General features: G+C 35.6%; 2 protein-coding genes across 15 annotated transcripts; both read right to left on the bottom strand.

Annotated features, from left to right (window-relative positions):
• Positions 1–8,605: 8,605 nt before the first annotated feature.
• LOC145095726 (actin-related protein 3-like) lies at positions 8,606–14,412 on the bottom strand. 14 transcript variants are annotated; one of them, XR_013687789.1, is made up of 11 exons: positions 13,838–14,412; positions 13,336–13,647; positions 13,181–13,241; positions 11,955–12,080; positions 11,582–11,644; positions 10,765–10,862; positions 10,552–10,678; positions 9,564–10,437; positions 9,343–9,472; positions 9,199–9,238; positions 8,606–9,076 (listed from the first exon to the last, which is right to left on the bottom strand). XR_013687789.1 is itself a non-coding variant. In XM_079035947.1 (9 exons), the coding sequence occupies exons 4-6, from the start codon at positions 12,051–12,053 to the stop codon at positions 10,770–10,772; spliced, it is 285 nt and encodes a 94-aa protein (XP_078892073.1). In that variant the 5' UTR covers positions 12,054–12,080; positions 13,181–13,241; positions 13,336–13,647; positions 13,838–14,412; the 3' UTR covers positions 9,116–9,472; positions 9,564–10,437; positions 10,552–10,678; positions 10,765–10,769. The 14 variants fall into 14 exon arrangements, 2 of the variants coding, with proteins under 2 accessions (XP_078892073.1, XP_078853818.1); XR_013694962.1 differs by lacking the exon at positions 8,606–9,076 and having other exon boundaries at positions 9,116–9,472; positions 9,564–9,621; positions 9,859–9,884; positions 9,992–10,437; XR_013694446.1 differs by lacking the exon at positions 8,606–9,076 and having other exon boundaries at positions 9,116–9,472; positions 9,564–9,884; positions 9,992–10,036; positions 10,105–10,437.
• A 272-nt stretch (positions 14,413–14,684) lies between these two features.
• On the bottom strand, positions 14,685–16,071 carry LOC145087544 (LIM domain-containing protein WLIM1-like). The gene is made up of 5 exons (XM_079028310.1): positions 15,844–16,071; positions 15,584–15,680; positions 15,460–15,503; positions 15,290–15,379; positions 14,685–15,150 (listed from the first exon to the last, which is right to left on the bottom strand). The coding sequence occupies exons 1-5, from the start codon at positions 15,976–15,978 to the stop codon at positions 14,959–14,961; spliced, it is 558 nt and encodes a 185-aa protein (XP_078884436.1). The 5' UTR covers positions 15,979–16,071; the 3' UTR covers positions 14,685–14,958.
• Between the last annotated feature and the right edge of the window lie 2,433 nt (positions 16,072–18,504).

The raw sequence follows: 18,504 nt of genomic DNA, 5'->3' as shown, positions 1-18,504 counted from the left end.
CAGCCAGTATTTGTTCGGATTTTTGATGGATTCTTTCAAAATTTGCTCAAATGTCCACAGAGGAAAGATAGTTGTTTGAGCTTTCAAGGTTTCCTCTGCGTCACGAGCAAGCCTTGCTTACTCCTCAGCTTCTCTAATAATGTGATTATTTTCATCAATTTCAACTTCACGATCCTTCCTTCATTTCAATTCATGCTCATCAGGTTCTTCCTCTTCACTTTCATCTATAATCTTCTCTTTGCCTCTCGAACTCGAAACTGCATTAACCTTCGATTCATTAGTTTTGGGATTTTGTCCTTGATGTTCATCACCTGCAGTTGGTTTCTTGACGCTTTTAGTTGTTTCTTTCTATGCCTCTTTCGTTGCTTCTCCCCCTTGTTTTAGAATGGATGACTCTGAAACACCCTGAATCCTGTTTAACATAGAGAAGATAGGCTGTAGTTTCTCTACAAGATGTTAACGAACGGAAACAGTAAGGAGAGAGTTGTGAGTCTCTATCAAATTGTGCAACTCAACATTTGCATCAACAACATAGCTGCGAATGACAACATTTTTTCGATTTGAGATTAGCAATTTGTGTGTTGGAATTTGCTAACTTCACCGAAAGAACCTTTACATGCTCAGTCTTCACAGCAAGCTCATCCATAATCTTGTTTTCATGAGCTTGATCAACCTGAAGCTTGTCGATTATTAAGGAGATGGAAGTCTGAAGCTCGACATTATTTGACTGGATGGCAGTGCGAAACTTCTCGAGAGCATCCTTTTCTGTGTTAAGTGAAGTTCCAAATTTGAAATCACTTGATTCGATTTTACAGTGTTGGGCTCAAAAGATGTCTGAAAAGTACCCATAAAGGCTTCAACATCATAAATTAGTTTTGCAAATTTTACGGTCATATCCTTGCAAGTTTGTGTAGAATCTATAACGACTTTGTTGGTGAGAGCAAGGTTAGCAGAATGTTCTTTTGTAAGAATTTCCAAAAGGGATTTGACAGAAGCATGTGAGTATTCATACTTGATGAGGCTTTGGAGGACTCAATCAAGGAATCTAGCTTGGAGTTTAATTCCTTAAACTGTTTGGCAGTCATGGGAGCATCATCTTCATCACTCTCCGTTTGGATGGCATCATGGTATCGGGAAAACCACCCCAAAATCACAACATTCCAAGGCTGAAGACTTATACCTGGAATCTGGATGTTAAAATTTTAAGTTGTTCAAACCTTTAAGTTGAAGATACAAATATCTAATGCATAAAGCAACAACTTATATCATCTTTCTGGACAAGAATTCCCTTTCACAAAACCAGGTCTTCAACCTAAAATCAATGCCATACAATCTTGGATTTAAATCTTCAAATTTGAATTCACCATCTTTCCTAATTGCAAGATCACTTTACCCTTACTCTCACTTCCACATTCTTTCTTATTTCAAAATTTGAAACCTAGAATATGATACCCTCACATCAACACCACCCACAACAACTAGCCACTATCATCCGCTGCTTCTGTCGCTCACGGTTCCAACACCCCTCTCGTCCCTTCACCGATGATTCGTTCCAAGCCATAGCCACCGTCCGCCGTCGCCATCCAGGGACTGTTTCATCGACTTCCCTCCGACTGCCAGGTGCCACCGTGGGGGTGGTTGTGTTTGGATGCATCTCCGACGTGAAATCGTGTGGGTTGAAGTGTTGCTTAACTGGGAAGCAACAAAAACCACCGCCACCACCGTGAGGTGGTGGCTGCCATCGCAAAACGGTTGTTGCCATCGCCGTGAGCCACTAGGTGGGTGGCCAAGCTCATTAAACAAATCAGATTCACGTAGATGGGTTGTAGTTGGTGTTTATTTGGCCGGAAAATCGAGTATAGCCACCACCACCACCGTGAGGTGGTGGCTGCCACCATCTACCACCACCGGCCACCATAGGGTGGCTGTGTGTGTTTATTTTATTTAGTGTGTGTTTATTTTGAGATTTATCATTGTAATGTGTAAATTACAATTTGGATAATGAAAAGAAAATTGAAAACCACCACCTTAGGGTGGTGGCTGCCGCCTCCTGCCGCCACCGGGCGCCGTGTCGGGTGGCAGTGTGCTTGTCTCGTCGAGTTCGATTCATTTAGGGTGCTTGAAACCCTAATGGGCCTTGTAAGCTCTAATGGACCCTATTTGACCCAAATAAAACCCTAATGGACTTAATGATATTCTAGTGGGCCTAATAGGCTCGATAAAGCCCTAATTGACCTAAAAGCCCAATAAATGGATAAATGGGCTAGTATTTGGGTTAAAAACCCTAATTAGGGCTTGGAAAAGCCTAATGCAATGAAACTCTAATTTGGGGAATTAACCAGGACACACGAGAATTATTTAATAACTTGAGATATTAAGTAATAATCACTGACAAAAATTAATCAAAACAATATTGGACTTAATGGATTAAGTCCTTAATGGGTTAAGTAGGAAACTTAACCCTAATCATCATTTTATGTGAAACCCTAATTTCACTTGGGTTCATTATTGGGCCTTGATGATTGGATTATTAATGGGCCATCCAAGAATAATCATATGGACTAAAATAATTTAATGGGTCTAGGGTAAGGCCCATGTAAGGGGTTTGGGCCATAAATGGGCCACAGTTTGGGCCTTAATAATTATATGATGTCGGGCCTTAGAATAAGACCATGTATAGGCTTGGGCCCAATTTGGAAAATTAGGCCATATGTTAGGCTTTGATTCCTATTTGACTTTGGGCCTAAGGATTGGGCCTTAGGCTTGAATAAGCCATGCTTGGGGTAATGTAGTAATTAACCAAAGTATGTACTTATGGTTATGTGGTGGAACCCAATTATTAATTGGGTGTTATTTTGGTGTTGACAGTTTGAGAATCTATCATCCAGCAGCTGGGGTTGGGTCTGCAGGACTTCAGCAGTGTGGGATTGAGTCTACGGGACTTCATCAGTGTGAGGTGAGTTACCTTCTAGTAGCGGTGGGTCTACGGCCACAATGTCGGCCCACTGGTAGGAGTTGTATGTTAGATGATTGTCTTTGTGATATTCATCTAGGTTTGCTACTACCTGATATATTTATGTGCTAGCATGATATGTTATATGTGATAGTGGTAGCAGGGGGAGAATAGTCCCCAAGATCGGTCGTTAGGACCGAAGGGTAGGTCGGACACCCCATATATGCCTGACAGTATGCTTATGCTATGATATTATGTGGTAGTAGTAGGAGGTGAAATAGTCCTCATATGTCGGTTGTAAGGACCGACGGGTTAGTCAAGCACGCTAGAATGGCTTGACCTGGGTAGTCAGGCACCCCAGAATTTCCTGGCAGTATATGTGTGTTATATGATAGTGGTAGGGGGTGAAATAGTCCCCGATAGTTGGGCAAAATAGACCGACGGGGAAGTCAAGCACCCCGGAATGGCTTGACCTGGGTAGTCAGGCACCCCAGAATTGCCTGGCGGTATGTTATTGTATGGTGTGTGGTATGATGGGGGAACTCACTAAGCTTCGTGCTTACGGTTTACAGTTTTGGTTTCAGGTACTCGTTTTTAAAGGAAAGGAGTCGGCTTGATCGCAACGCATCACACTATGGTTTTCCGCACATGAGATCTTTGGGATTACACTCTGACATTGTTTTATGATAACATGTTTTGATTATTTCTACTTGGGTTTTGACATGACATGATATTATGGATGTTTTATTATACTTTTGGTTATATAATAAATTAATTAAAACGGAATTTCTGGCCTGTATTTTTGGGATGTTACACACTTCTTATCCGCAACGCTGTTCGCTTTGTTCGAACTTACGGAGTCCACGATGTATTTGAGACAGGAAGTGGAGTACAGATGCTTGAATGGTAAGTAGAAGCAGGTTTTGTGAAAGTTCGCATCTAGCCTCTCTTTTATCTGAACTGCGACACTCTAGTCCTTCTTTCGTATCCTCCCCAAATTCATCGTATCAAGGTCCTTCGGAGGCTCCTTGGGGAGAACAGTGGGTTTCTTGTGCAACACAACAACAATCTTCACATCCATCTTCACAATCTCGTGGATGTAGCAAATCAACATTCACTTTAGATGTCTAATGATAGGCTCGAACTTCTGTGGATCCTTCGTCAGTAGAAGTAACAGAGAAATCCAATCGAATGGGTTGAGGTAGGGCATACCTGCGACTGTAAATTTGTGAGTTGAACTTACAGCTCCGCGAGCAACCTTGAAACGAGCATTGATCGAGCTCTTCTAAGGCTATGATTTACTAATCAATCGACATATTTGATATTCATTGTGTGTTCTCGATTCTTTTACCTGTTGAATCTATTCGATCATTCGAGATTTATTCTCAACACATTCAACTTGTAGGCTTTTTAATTTATAGTTTTGAAATTGGGAGCTACCTTTGTTCGACCACTTGTTTTTTATCTCGTCTTTTGTGACTACTTTAATAACTGCAATATATTTTTAATAGTTGCAATATATATAGCAGTACAACAGGTTTGTACTTGCCGTTGTACAAACCTGTTTTTGCTCACCTCAAACAAATGCTAATCTCATACTTTCAACTTGTATGTATTTTTATCTTGTCGACGTGAATGTGACAACACATGCAATACACAACTTTTATCCTTATTTTTTAGCATTTTTTAAAAAAAAATTATAAGAAATACCACCACATGTCATATCATTTATTAGTTTTTTCTTGTGTTGATTTTTATTTTGCAAACTAAAAAATATCTTTGTTTTGTATTTGTTGGATTGTCCTTTTTTAAATATAAAATAAAAATAAGATATAAGTAAAAAAAGAAGTGTGTCATTAAGAACGTTGCAAAAGAAATAGAAAGAAATCTTTTTTTTTATTGTTGAATGATGTAATATATAATTATATATATATATATATATATATATATATATATATATATATATATAGAGAGAGAGAGAGAGAGAGAGAGAGAAAGAGAGAGAGCAACCCTTCCCCTCACTTCCACATTCTTTCTTATTTGAAAATTTGAAACCTAGAATATGATACCCTCACATCAACACCACTCACAACCACCAGCCACTCTCATCCGCATACCACCATAAGAAACCATTCCTCGTACCATTGAAATCAGTAACCATACATCACACCATGCCATCAAGAATCACACACTAAACCACCACCATAATCAATTACTCACCACACCACCTCCATCATCAACCATTCAATCAACGCATCACCATCAAACCCCTAAATCCAATCATCATCTTACCAATGCATAACCTCATCATCGATGCCCTTTTTGGGAGGATTTGTTTAATTATTTGAAGATATATCTAATCTTTGGTTTTTTTTTGTTTTTTGAAGACAACATGTAAGAACCCAAAATTTTGAGAATGTTGACTTTTAGTTAACTATTGACCAAAAGGGAAATTTGGTTATTTATGAGAAAGATATGAGAAAATAAAGTCGTAACTTCATGGAAATGGCCAATAAGAGTTTAAGTCACTTATAAAGGCAGAGTAGGGTTACAAGAGGATCGATATGAAAACACGGTGCATGCATGCACTATAAATACTCTAACCCTAGCACAATAAATAATCCAGGTGGACAGGCCCAACCCACTACTAATGGACTATAATAATACAATACAAAATTGACACAACACAATATAGCCCCAAAAATCTCCTGTTTTGTGTCAATTAGGAAGGCAAATTCTTCATTGTTGTTGACGTTTTGGCACTTTGAACACTTTTGGAATTATTCCCAACAAGGACATGCGAACCAGGACATACCATTGATCATGTACGAATAGCACTTCTTATCCGCAACACTGTTCGCTTTGTTCGAACTTACGAAGTCCACGATGTATTCGAGACAGGAAGTTAAGTATAGATGCTTGACTGGTAAGCAGAAGCAGGTTTTGTGAAAGTTCGCATCTGGCCTCTCTTTTATCTGAAATGCGACACTCCAGTCCTTCTTTCGTATCCTCCCCAACTTCATCGTATCAAGGTCCTTCGGAGGCTCCTTGGGGAGAACAGTGGGTTTCTTGTGCAACACAACAACAATCTTCACATCCATATTCACAATCTCGTGGATGTAGCAAACCACATTCACTTTAGATGTCCTATGATAGGCTCGAACTTTTGTGGATCCTTCTTCAGTAGAATTAACAGAGAAATCCAATCGAATGGGTTGAGGCAAGGTAGACATATGAGTGTAAATTCGTGAGTTGAACTCACAGCCTCGCAAGCAACCTTGAACGAGCATTGATGAAGCTCTCAGTTTGAATTGGTCCGAACACCTTAACTGTTGTGATCTTCTTTGAGCTCCACGTTTCATATTGTGGACGCATGTGCTTCAAATAAAACGAACATAGAGCTTGATTAGCACCCCTTGTCAGCTGGAGAAGCAGTCGCAATCAGATCAAAGTTGCAAAAGAGAAAAGCCTTCGGAGTGATTGGCATATCCAGTTGTAGGTCCGAGGAATTCTCCAAGTCGAATGACCCAATAGGCTCCAGCCAGTATTTGTTTGGATTTTTGATGGCTTCTTTCAAAATTTGCTCAAATGTCCACAGAGGAAAGATAGTTGTTTGAGCTTTCAATGTTTCCTCTGCTTCACGAGCAAGCCTTGCTTTCTTTTCAGCTTCTCTAATAATGTGATTATTTTCTCAAGCCCGAATCTGCGGGCGTTACACAGCTACCGGAGCTGGTGATCGGAAAAGTTCATAGGAAGGCTACATATCGAGTATCAATATCTCTCTGTTGCACAACAATAGCACACCCAACTTTTGTTTTATCGATAAAATAAGGGTTTGGGTTTGTTTCTTTATATAGAGTCCGAGATTCCTATGCAGGTTCAAACAAAAATGGAGTGGAGTCTCCTTCTCCCTGTTTCGAGAAGAAGGGGACATGTGGTTGGTTTTTCCAAATTTGGCAAGAAAGACCATTCGAGTTCCATCCTTTTACATATTTAACCCCTAACTCTAGTTTCTATTTAAATCGAGTTTCTAAAATGCACATTTAGTCTCTTTCAATTCACTTTTCGTTTATTATGGTCATTATTATTATTATATTATTGTTATTATTATTATTATTATTTTAAATAAACTTTACTTATTTATTTAATTAATTACTTGATAATTAGATGGAAACAATCTTATAATTTTTTTTTAACTAAAACCTTATTTATTAACATTTTTTATATTACTAATTATTCTAATATTTATATTCCTTTTTAAAATAGTTAAACAGAAACGGGGTGTTACATTGTTCTAATTTGAAGTTATTTGGAAACAAACAACTAACTTCTCCTGGTATTCCTCTTTTCTCTCGACTCTCGTTGGGAAAAATCAAAATCCGTATTTGCTCCTCGATTGCTGAACAATGAAGATGTTGATGACGTCGATGCATATTTGGGTATTCCTACCAGCGCTATTACAATGTTCAAAGTTGCTATGTTGTTTCAACAATTTTAGAGGACAATGGTTAATTGTTACGAGAGGAAAGAGGAGTTGGGGGAAACAAACTTTAATTGTTACGAGAGGAAGGAAGAGTTAGGGGAAACAAACTTTTTGATTTACATCGATGCTGCCGACGATGATTTCCGATATGAGAGGTAGAGTAGATAGATTGGTGTAGGAAGAGATATGATGGTGACTAGAGGCTCAGTAAAAGAGTAAGAGAGAAGGATAGATGGTGGTGGCGGCGTCGTTGAAGAGATGGTGGTTGACAGGAGCTATGTTATCAATCGCGCGCTATAGCGGTTCGCGGTGTTCCAGGACCTACATTTTCAAAATAGCGTTTAGTAATTGTGGTACCGCTAATATCGGCGCTATTTGCTGCTATTAACCGCGAAACTTATGACCGCAATATCACCGCTATTACCGCTTTTCGATTTTCGTCCATAATGGGCTACTTAGGCTATTAGATCTAGAATTAAATGAATGAGCCCACTACTTTTTTTTGGTTATATATGGTTATAGTATGCCCAATCAGTCAAAACTCAAACCCAATAGTGTGTTTTTATCATAAAAATTTCCACCGTTTTTTTCCTTTTTTTCCGGATGATCTTCTGCATGTAAACAAACCCCTCCTCTTGTATGACTATCCCTTACTTTTGTTTGACTTTTTTTTATCTCTTTATGCTATTATTAAGAAATACTAATAAACTAACTAATGCTTAAACATTAAACTTAATAACTGTAAATGTTCGAATGGTCTATACCGATTATATATATATATATATATATATATATATATATATATATATATATATATATATATATATATATATATATATCAGCGCTTTACCACCGTAAAAACCGCTATTTGATTTTCGATCGCGATAACTGCATAGGACAGGAGGTTACTGATAGAAGAAAAAAAGACAGAGTTGAGAAGAAGAAGACGATGGTAAATAGAGGTAGGGTGGGATTGCAATTTATTTTTTTATTTCTTGTTTTTTAATCGTTTTAATTAAAGAAAAATATAAAAGAAATTAAAAAGGATATAAAAGTTTTTCTATATGAGTGAGGGACCAACCATCATAAAAATTGAAAATACAAGGATCTTCCATGAGATAAAAAATGTTAGAAAGTAAAGCTCGAATTTAAAAATAAGAATAATAATAATAATATAACAAATCTAACAATAATAATAACAATAATAATAATAATAATAATAATAAATAAATAAATAAAACTAGCTGGGTACCCCGCTCCGCGGGGTTCGGTTACGACCATGGTTTTAGTCAATGACAGTTTTGACATGAACGTTTTTTGCTATCAGGTTTATTCTGACACCTCTTATCATGAATTTGCCATCTTATTAGTTAATTTTATTAAATATGTAATGACCACATTAATATTGTAGATGATCTGAAGCGAGTGTTCTCTTTTCTTCTCAGAAGTTGTAAAGTGGTCAATATACCAAGAAGCAAAAAGATGATGTTTCCTTTGTTCCATGTGGTTTCAAGTGTTCTCTTAACTTCTCAGAAGTTATGCAATCAACATCTTAATCTTTCACTTGTGAAATGTTGTAAAGTGATCAATATATCTTTCTATTGCTGTTTAAAGTTTATCCATATGTGAAGAGTGAAAGCCTAAATACACAAAAGCATCATTTTAGTTAAAAAAAGTAATTCATCGCCAAAGATAATTCTTTAACATAAATGAAAGTAACAATTGAATAGAATGGAAACATGATAATATCAATTTGAGTTACGTTTATGAACCAAAAGACACCATCACTGAGTCCAACAGACCTGCACAGAAAAATGGTATTAACAGAACACTTGAAAAAACATGAACTGAACCATTTTTGAAAAATTTGCCCGAAAGATTATATGAAAGTAATATCTGTACACACCAATAATGTTTATAATATGAGTTAAATTCGATTCCATTTCTTGCCAAGGAACCATGACATGTTTTCCTCTTTAGATATATATTTTGATTTCTTTACTCAGTTCATTGTCTCGTCAAGAGCTGCAAGCAACCTAAGGTCATCATTGTATTAATAGAGTGCAATAAAGTGAAAGTTAGCTTCACATGTATAAAAAGGTTCAGAATCATTATGTTATTATTCACCTCATCAAGTTTTGTTGTCAAAATTTGTAAATCCACTTCCACCAGCCTTTCTAAATACCTAAAAAAAAGAGAATGAAAGGAATCAACAGTAGATCCGGAAGCATGTGAAATTTTAGAATTGTCGAATTAGGGAAAAATTTGTGTGTTTAATTGAAGATGGTAAGAAAGTATAGCAAAAATTAGAGACGACATACATTTTGAGAAATTAAAACATAATGTATGAAAATGAGAAAATATGTATCGTTGTATAACTTGGCATGTGTATTTTTGTTCAAGTAGCTTTGAGAAAACCTACCTCTTGCACATCATACAAACAATCACCTAGAATTATAAAAAAACACATCCAACCATAAAAAGATTAAGATGAAGGTAACTAGGTATAAGTATGGGAATTTAAATGACCATTGATCAGGTTCTTAGTTTCTTACCAACAACTTATTTGATGACATCCACGTCTAATTAAAAGCCATATCCTACCATATTAAGTAGAAATAGGTGGATATCCCCTCTAAAATTCAATAATCAATCATATATAACATACCTGTTACCATGTATACCTCGTGACAAACCAATTGAAACCAAAGATTTGGTATCCGTTTGTAAAGTATAGAATGCTTATGCAATTTTGGCACCAATCACTTGATGCTTCACATTAATGTCGAACAAAAATAAAGTTAAAGTTCTAGTGAGTAAAAAGATTCGAACATCATTTTTTCTAATTTTATTAAAATTCATATGATTACCTTATCAGATCCTATGTTTGCATCATTAACAAAATTTTTGTTGCTGCTTCTAACCTAACTTTCTTGCAGATTACACAACAAAGAACATGGATTCAGGTTGTGTACTTTTTTGGTCTTTTATGCCCTTCCCTCTGATAATATTGAAAAAGAAGCTTCAATGAAATGATAAACAAACAAACAAAAAAATTTCTATCCTTCATCAATGGTTTGTCCACTGATAACTTCATTAATGATTTATGCCCTACCTTCTTTGGGTCACCAACATTCGTAATATAGAATCTATTGCATATTACATCTTGATTTTCAACTGCAGGTGCTCTTGCAGCCATGAACACCACCATATAAGCCAACATCCGCTCCTTTAGCATTTATCTACAAAAAGAAAAATTGATTAATTAAATTTTTTTTAACTAAATATACATTAAAACCAATTGAATGTTCAGAGAAATAATAAAAACCTCTATTAAATATTGGTCAACAGTTTATTCAGTGTCAAAGTTCTTGTTTTATCACTGCAAAGAACATCCATGCCTTCCATTTCCTCTATTGTCGCCCTCTGTAGTTTCACATTTTTACATATTAAGACCTTCAGATAACAAACAATCATTCATTAAATGGAAAATTACAAAGAAAAAACATGAGACTACCCTATTGGAACGTTTTGCAACCGATTGCTCATTAAAAAACAATAAAGCTATCATTAAAATAATAATACAAAGTATACATAACAACCCATTTGATGTTAGTATCTTTAATCGAGAATCTTTTTATTCCACGATTTGATCGGAACTGTGTGTGGAACCTGCACTTTGTTTACTGAGATGATGGAATCCTTGTGTTTGCGTATAATGTTGATGTCCCATTTCCATTTGTTTTCATGAATCATGATTCTTTTTATTCCAAGCTTTGATCGAGAGGAATATATGTTTTTATGAAGCAAGAGAGGACAGAAGAGAACGATCCACGAAAACACGGATTAACTTTTGGCAAAAATTGAAATGGCTCCCCTCTAATGTCACCAATATTGATAAAAAAATCCAATAAAAGCCAGAGCAAATATATACTAAAAATATGTATATATTAATCTAGCCCTTATTATTTGCAAATGAATAAAAAAAAGATCCAAAAATGAATTTATAAAAAAGTTACATGATCGATTATGAGGCGCAGAGAAGTAGATGAAGCTCCACTCACTATAACCAATTTATTCAAGTCTAAGTACCTACACAAAAATCTATACTTCTAAAAAAGAACCAGATGCACATCTACATATACCTTGAAAACAGGATTTATTATGCATATGCTTGCCCCATCATATTCCGCTTTTGTATGGCAAGTCTGATCCAAACGTAAATAAAAATCATAAAAACATAGTAGGACTAATAAAAATATGAAAAATGAATACTAAATTAGCATTTCAATTGCCGATTAAAATAATAATAATAAAAAAGTACGAAAAAATTCCTATATTGATGCAACTACAAAGCCTCCAAACTATACTGTTTGTTTCCGGATAGGATGGCTCGCTATATTAACTTCAACCGGTTGTGGCTGAAACCAAAATTAATATAACCTTTTTTTTTGTCAAAAAAAATGAAATAACATATATAATTTATTGAAAATTATCGGTTAAATTAATTATACTTACTTTCACTTCATTACTAAATTTTGCTTCTGATGCATGAACACGTGCACCCACAATCTTTTTTATCTCCCTTTGTAACCTTCGATGGAAATCTTTAAACATGGTTGATCCTCCGGGAAATACAATATTCTGAAGTAAATGAAACTTTATCCAATAAGCATCGTTTACCAAAATAGACATGGGTCACAAGAATTTTTACGGGTTTGTCCTTTTACAATTATAAAATGGTAAGTTGTACCTTATAGATGCAACTATGATTACTACAGTAAGTTTTACCACTTTCCCTTAATTTCATCTCAATTATCCTGTTTCTTTCTACATTTTCAACTCACACTTAGGGCGTGTTTGGCAAAAGTAGCTGTTAGCTGGAAGTGGATAGCGGTTAGCTGGTGGCTGGTAGCGAATAGCTGGTAGCTGGTAGCGGGAAGCTGTAGCTTTTATTTGTTATATAAATGTTTGGCAAAAGTAGCTGGAAGTTTTTGAAATATATAAAATTACATAAAAGGACAATTGATTAAAAATAAAAAATATATATAAATATATTTTTAAGGGTAATTATGGAAATTGATTTCAAAAGCTCCGGAGCGTTTTGTTAAAAGCTACATGAAGTAGCTTTTAAAATCGGAGCGTTTTGTTAAAACTAAAAGCTAAACGCTCGTACTACCAAACGAAGCTTTTTGTTTAAACTAAAGCGTTTTTGTCAAAAGCTAAAAGCTAGAAGCTCCAAAACGCTTCCAAAAGCTCCGTGCCAAACACGCCCTTACTAAAGAAATAGATTTTGGGGTCGTTTATGGAATAGAGAGAAAAGTTTAGGGACTAAAACTGTAACATTACATTCCAATCAACTATCATGCTTATGTAATTAAGTTCTAAGCATTTCCTCCTTGTTAAGAATACGCAAATACCTTTCAAGTTAAATACAAAACATAATGCTTATGGAGTGAAAGATAATTGTGTTACTGGAGCAATTTATAATTACACTGAGCAACTTGTTACAGGCTATAATGCCTCAAACTCAGTACTTAACTGTAAGCACCAATTTTCAATTTTTGATTTGTTTTTTTTTACAATTTTTGAAAAATGGAAAACTCTTCAAAGAATCTTTGATTACAGATAATTTGACTAAAGCACTTATGTATCTTTCTCATTATATTGGGGACGTGCATCAGGTTAGTTAGAAAGTCTTGAGAAAATGACCATAATACCCCTCAATAGGTCTTGGAGTTTACCAGTGATGATGCTTCTCAACTGCTTCATTTCTTGCCTGTTGAACCAATGTCTTCGCATCAGCTGGAAAGATGTACAAAACATTATTTGTTAGTTATTATTCTTGGCTCACAAAAAAATATTTGATTTGAGGATCCAAATCATTGAAAAGAATAACCTGTAGTTCCAGTAGCTAAGAATCCAAGGAACTTGGTAACAGGGATAATATGTGTAAGGCTGGTTGGATCCAAGAGCTTACAATAAAAGCGAATCCAATCTTGAAGTGGTGAAATGAAGTTCTTTGTACACAGTTAAGCATATCTTTTGGTTGGGACATATAATGAAAATAATAACTAACTTGGGCATTTTAACAAAGACCTGGCGTGCAATTACAATGGATGCTGGTTTTGTAGATGTTGAAAGTTGCTGATCTTTAACCCTCTGCATCACTCCCTAACAATCCCGTCCCCATGCGTATGGTTGTTATCATCTGATAAAAAAAATTGAAAAACCTGGTTAAAACATTTTATCGAGCAGTTGGTGTGCATCCTAAGAGCTACAATCAAATTTCATATACTGGATTATGTATCATTCAAAAAACTAACTAATCAAAATATAGAAAAAGAGAATGAAAAGAAGAAGTCGAGAAGGATGGTGAAAATCGAAAATTGAAACCTTACCAGATGATCAACTGCACTCTATCAACGGTTCAGATGTACAAATTCATCAGGAAGGTGGTGAACAAACGAAACATATGGAATCAAAAAACAAATATGAAGTCGGTGGTGTGGTGGAGCGGGAACATATGTGCTGTCGGAACAACTCGATCAAGAAAGAGTTATGTAGAAGAGAGACGTAGCATTGTATTGTCGGCGGTTCCATCCCTCAAAAATCGATGCACGTCTCAACTTATGGTCAATAAATGGGGAAGTAGTGGGTATCACTGGTGCGTCGTCGGAATTCACGATATGAGAGAGAGAGTGTGTGTGAGAAACACCCGACTGCAGCCGATGAACAGACATGGGAAAGAAAGCGAGCGGTAGTTGTGGGGATGCGAACAGAGAATAGAAAGGACATTTGATAGGAGAGGCGGTGTAAAATTCCAGAATGTCGCTGATATAAACATCAACAAATCCGACGAACGATGAAGGACACGTGTCCACAAATGATACGGATATTGACATAAAATGACCCAAAGACGATTTGAACACACATACATAAACAGGGGACCATTTACGCCAAAAGGGACACAGTTAACTATTCATCTTTTAAGAAAACTTATATATATATATATATATATATATATATATATATATATATATATATATATATATATATATCAAACCATGGAACAACTAGCAATCAAGGCAATCATGGATACGAATAAACACACCCTTAATAAATAAGAATACGGCTCCATTTTATCGGCAGAGCCTTGGATTGGGCGTCTAAATTTGAAACTACACCTTTATGAGGAAATGGCTTTTGTTTCTCATGTTTTGTAGAGAAGACCAATACTACATGTGGTTGTTTTCCATATTCTTGTATTAATAAGCTAGTACATGAGCAAACACATTGCAAATAAGAAGCAAAACAATCTTTCAGAATCCAATGGACAGTTGATCCACAATAAGATAACAACAAAAAAAAGGAATTAAAGCGTATCATCAATGATCCATCTCTTATCATCATCAGGAAATAGGAAAACAGACTTTCATCTCTTATCATCATAAACTCATCATATCATCACAAGATAGCGTGCACACCAAGAGGCAAGGGCAAGAGAAAATTAAAGAAAAGATCAAGGTGCGACTTGTCCAGGTCGGTCACCCTCGAGCTGGCTCAGGTTACCCTTCTCTCTGATGAGTTGGGTGTGGTGGTGTCTGCAGTAGAGGCGACCTTCATGTGCAATATAGTTTGATGGGCTGATCACACATCCTCCATGACTACATTTGAAGCAGCTTTTGTGGTATGAAGTTCCATTTACTGAAACCTATATTAATGATATACATATATATTATTTGCAAAAAAAATAATTATTCCGTTCATAATACTTCATTTACGTAAAAGCTAGCTACTGTTGACACGATCTTAGCATAATAAGCTTGTAGGATGAATTTTTTTGGTTGTACCTTTTCAGTTGGATAGACGGTGTTTTTGCAGCCCAAACATTTATCTCTGGTCCCCACGAACATGCTAGATACTTTGTTAGCCATTGGTTTCTGTGAAAATTGCTTCAAGATTATACAGTGCCATTTTCCAAATATAATATAGTGATCTAGATTCAATTTATGGGTCATACCTCACCATCAATGGTTTTCTGTGGCTTCAAAATCTTTGGTGTGCCTGAAAGACCGTTAATTAGAAATCCATAGATGGATATATTTGAATTTGATGGCAATCCAAATGGTTAGTTACGTACGTACCTTCAAAGCTTTTGTCTAAGCTACCAGTCTTCTTGAAGAGTTGATCAAAGTGTGGCCTGCAATACAGAACTCCCTCAAAGGAGTTGTAGTTGCTAAGCTGCAAAACATCAATCATTCTGGCATTATTAATTAGTTAATTAGATCCAAAGCCTCGAGAGCATATATATATATATATATATATATATATATATATATATATATATATATATATATATATATATATATATATATATACTTTATTTGATTTAAAGATTTGGAACCTTGAGGGTGCCATTGCAATGGTGGCATCTGAAGCAAGCTTTGTGGAAGATGCGATTATCTGCAGTGAGCTTGTCCACCAGGTACACAGTCTTGTCACATGCCATGCATTTCTGGGTTGTCCCTGCAAACGCCATGGCTACCCTGCCTACCCACCCTCACAGGAGCACCAGATGAGTTGGAGGAAGGATAAGGTTGAGACTTGAGTTTAGAGAGAGGGTTGAAACTAGTGAAACATGATAAGGGGATGGTCCGGATATATGGATGGATCGGATCGGATCGGGTCCATGAGTCACAATCATTTTGTCTGGATTCCTCCCGAGTAAGCAACCATGCACCTGTCACCACTCATTTCCTCTAAATGATTTCCAACTAAGCAACTACCTGTCTGTCAAGTGTCACCTCAATAATAACTCTTTTTTATATAGTTATTTTATTATTTTATTATTTAGAAAAACCGACGACACCTGTAATTGTGAAACTGAGTTGATGTTATTTGCATCTTGGTCCTTGGGAAAAAAGAAAATAAATAAAAGTTGCCGACATGCACCGAACCTTTTCCTTTTCCCATTAGTGGTTATCATGATATTTCGTTCAAACTTTTATATTCCAAATCCCCTCTAACAGTAGTTAACTTGTTAAGACATTTATTTCAACCTGTCATTATCAATGCTTGAAATCATCATTCATCAATGCCTAATTTGTAAGATATTTATGATGCAGTTATTCATTTGAAATCTAAAAAAAAGACTCCATTTAATGATTTTTAACTTTATTCGTAGTTGATTAGATCTTCTAATGGATTTTAATTTAAACGCATATAACTTTGTTAGGTTAATATTTTGAACCGACAAATCTAATCTATTTCTAATCTAACACCTAATTTTACCTATGTTCACAATTGGGCTTGAACCCTCGACCTCAAAAAGAAAGGTCAACATCAGATACCGCTGGGTTAGAAGCTCTTTTATTTTTGTTAGGTTAATACAATGCAAAAGTTTAGCATAGATCAATAAATAATTCCTGGACTGCAAGAACTTAATGTTGGTGATTCTGTTGTTCATTTAGTGTATTTGGAATAAACATAAATGATCAAGTGTCTATGAGGATTTAAACTATGATCTAATACAAGTTAGGTAATGCCTAATGCACACTTGTATATGCACAAGTTTGATCTCATATACGACGAAATGCAGGGTCAAGGAGGGGTAGCACCCCTATGGGGTTTAGGGTAACGCCCCAAAACCTCTACAAAAACTTGGAGTTGGAATGTGGTGGAAAAAATGCCCAAAAGTGGCAAAAGTGGCAGACTCTGAAACTGTGGTGTAGGTATCCGAGGCTGCCAAGTTCAATCAACGAATCTGCTAATGTTAATCCGTAGACATGCGGATATGCTAGTCTGTTAATGTTAAGCATGGTTGCTTTGTAACTATATAATAAGATGTTGAGTGATGATGGTTTGATGAGTGTTGGTTCGAGGATATGCTAATCTGTTGGTTTGCGGATCTGATTACTCTTTGGAAATTTTGAAACGGTTATAACTTTCTGACAACAACTAGCAACTTCAAAAATTGTATTCTAACAACCTTATCTACTTTGGGAGTACAAGTAGAAGACATACTCATGCTTTTTACCCTCTCTTGAATTTCAAAACACCATATACTCTTAGACTCTTCGTAAAATTGCTTTCTTTTGTGCCTAAATTTAAAGTTCTAATGATAGATTACCCCAAATAAATTCATGCAACATATCATTTATGGTTGAAATATCAAAATGAAAAATGAACGAAAATGATCAGGGGTTAAGATCAAATTTGGTCAATTAACTTTTGCGTGTATGCTCATTTGGTTACTTAACTTTTAAAAGGTCAACTAACTTATAAATTATACATAAAATAGTCAATGTCACTAGGTATAACCCTTAACATTTTGGCTTGGCTATCAATCCCATTTGGTAGTCAATGTTAAGCATGGTGGCTTTGTAACTATATAATAAGATGTTTTAGGTGACAAACTCAGTAATTTGGCATGGTGTCTTTGTCTTTCTCACTACAAAGAATATGTCATTTAGTGGCACATAAAGAGTGTCACTAAAAACCCAAAAAAATGACACTAAAGCCTTCTTAGAGATTGTGCGGCACACATAATAAGTGTCACTAGAAACACTCCCACTAAAACTCTCTAATGACACTTTTTTGCTTTTGCCGCTGCAAATTTTTTGGCTTTTCGTGACACTTTTTTATTTGTCTTGGTAGAAGAAAAGGTTTCCGTGGCACATATTATGTGCCTCTAATGCTCATTTGTTTCAAGAATTTATGCTATTTTTAGTTACATCTTTTAAAATTTTAGTGGTATTTTTTATTCGCCAGAATACAATAAATTATTGTGGCACATTTTGAGCGTGTAAATACACCTGAGATTAAAAAACATTTCAAAAATAAATAAACGGTTGTAATTGTGATTTATGAGGTTTAATTTCAAAATTTTGAAGGCAAGTGAAATTGGGTTTGGGTATAGACGAGACTTCACACCAAAAAAAGATAAATTAATCAATGATCATGTGTTGTATGTTTGAAAATAAATGTACAACAAACACTAACATAATAATAATCTCTCTCAATATATGAGTATATAAATATGTTCAATAAAGACCCAACATTCTTA

Source organism: Lactuca serriola, chromosome 1 (assembly GCF_051521515.1).
Source record: "Lactuca serriola cultivar US96UC23 chromosome 1, Lser_US96UC23_V15, whole genome shotgun sequence".
Lineage (NCBI taxonomy): Eukaryota > Viridiplantae > Streptophyta > Magnoliopsida > Asterales > Asteraceae > Lactuca > Lactuca serriola.
The sequence above is the reverse complement of the archived record's forward strand: the minus strand, read 5'-3'. Positions and strand labels throughout refer to the sequence as shown.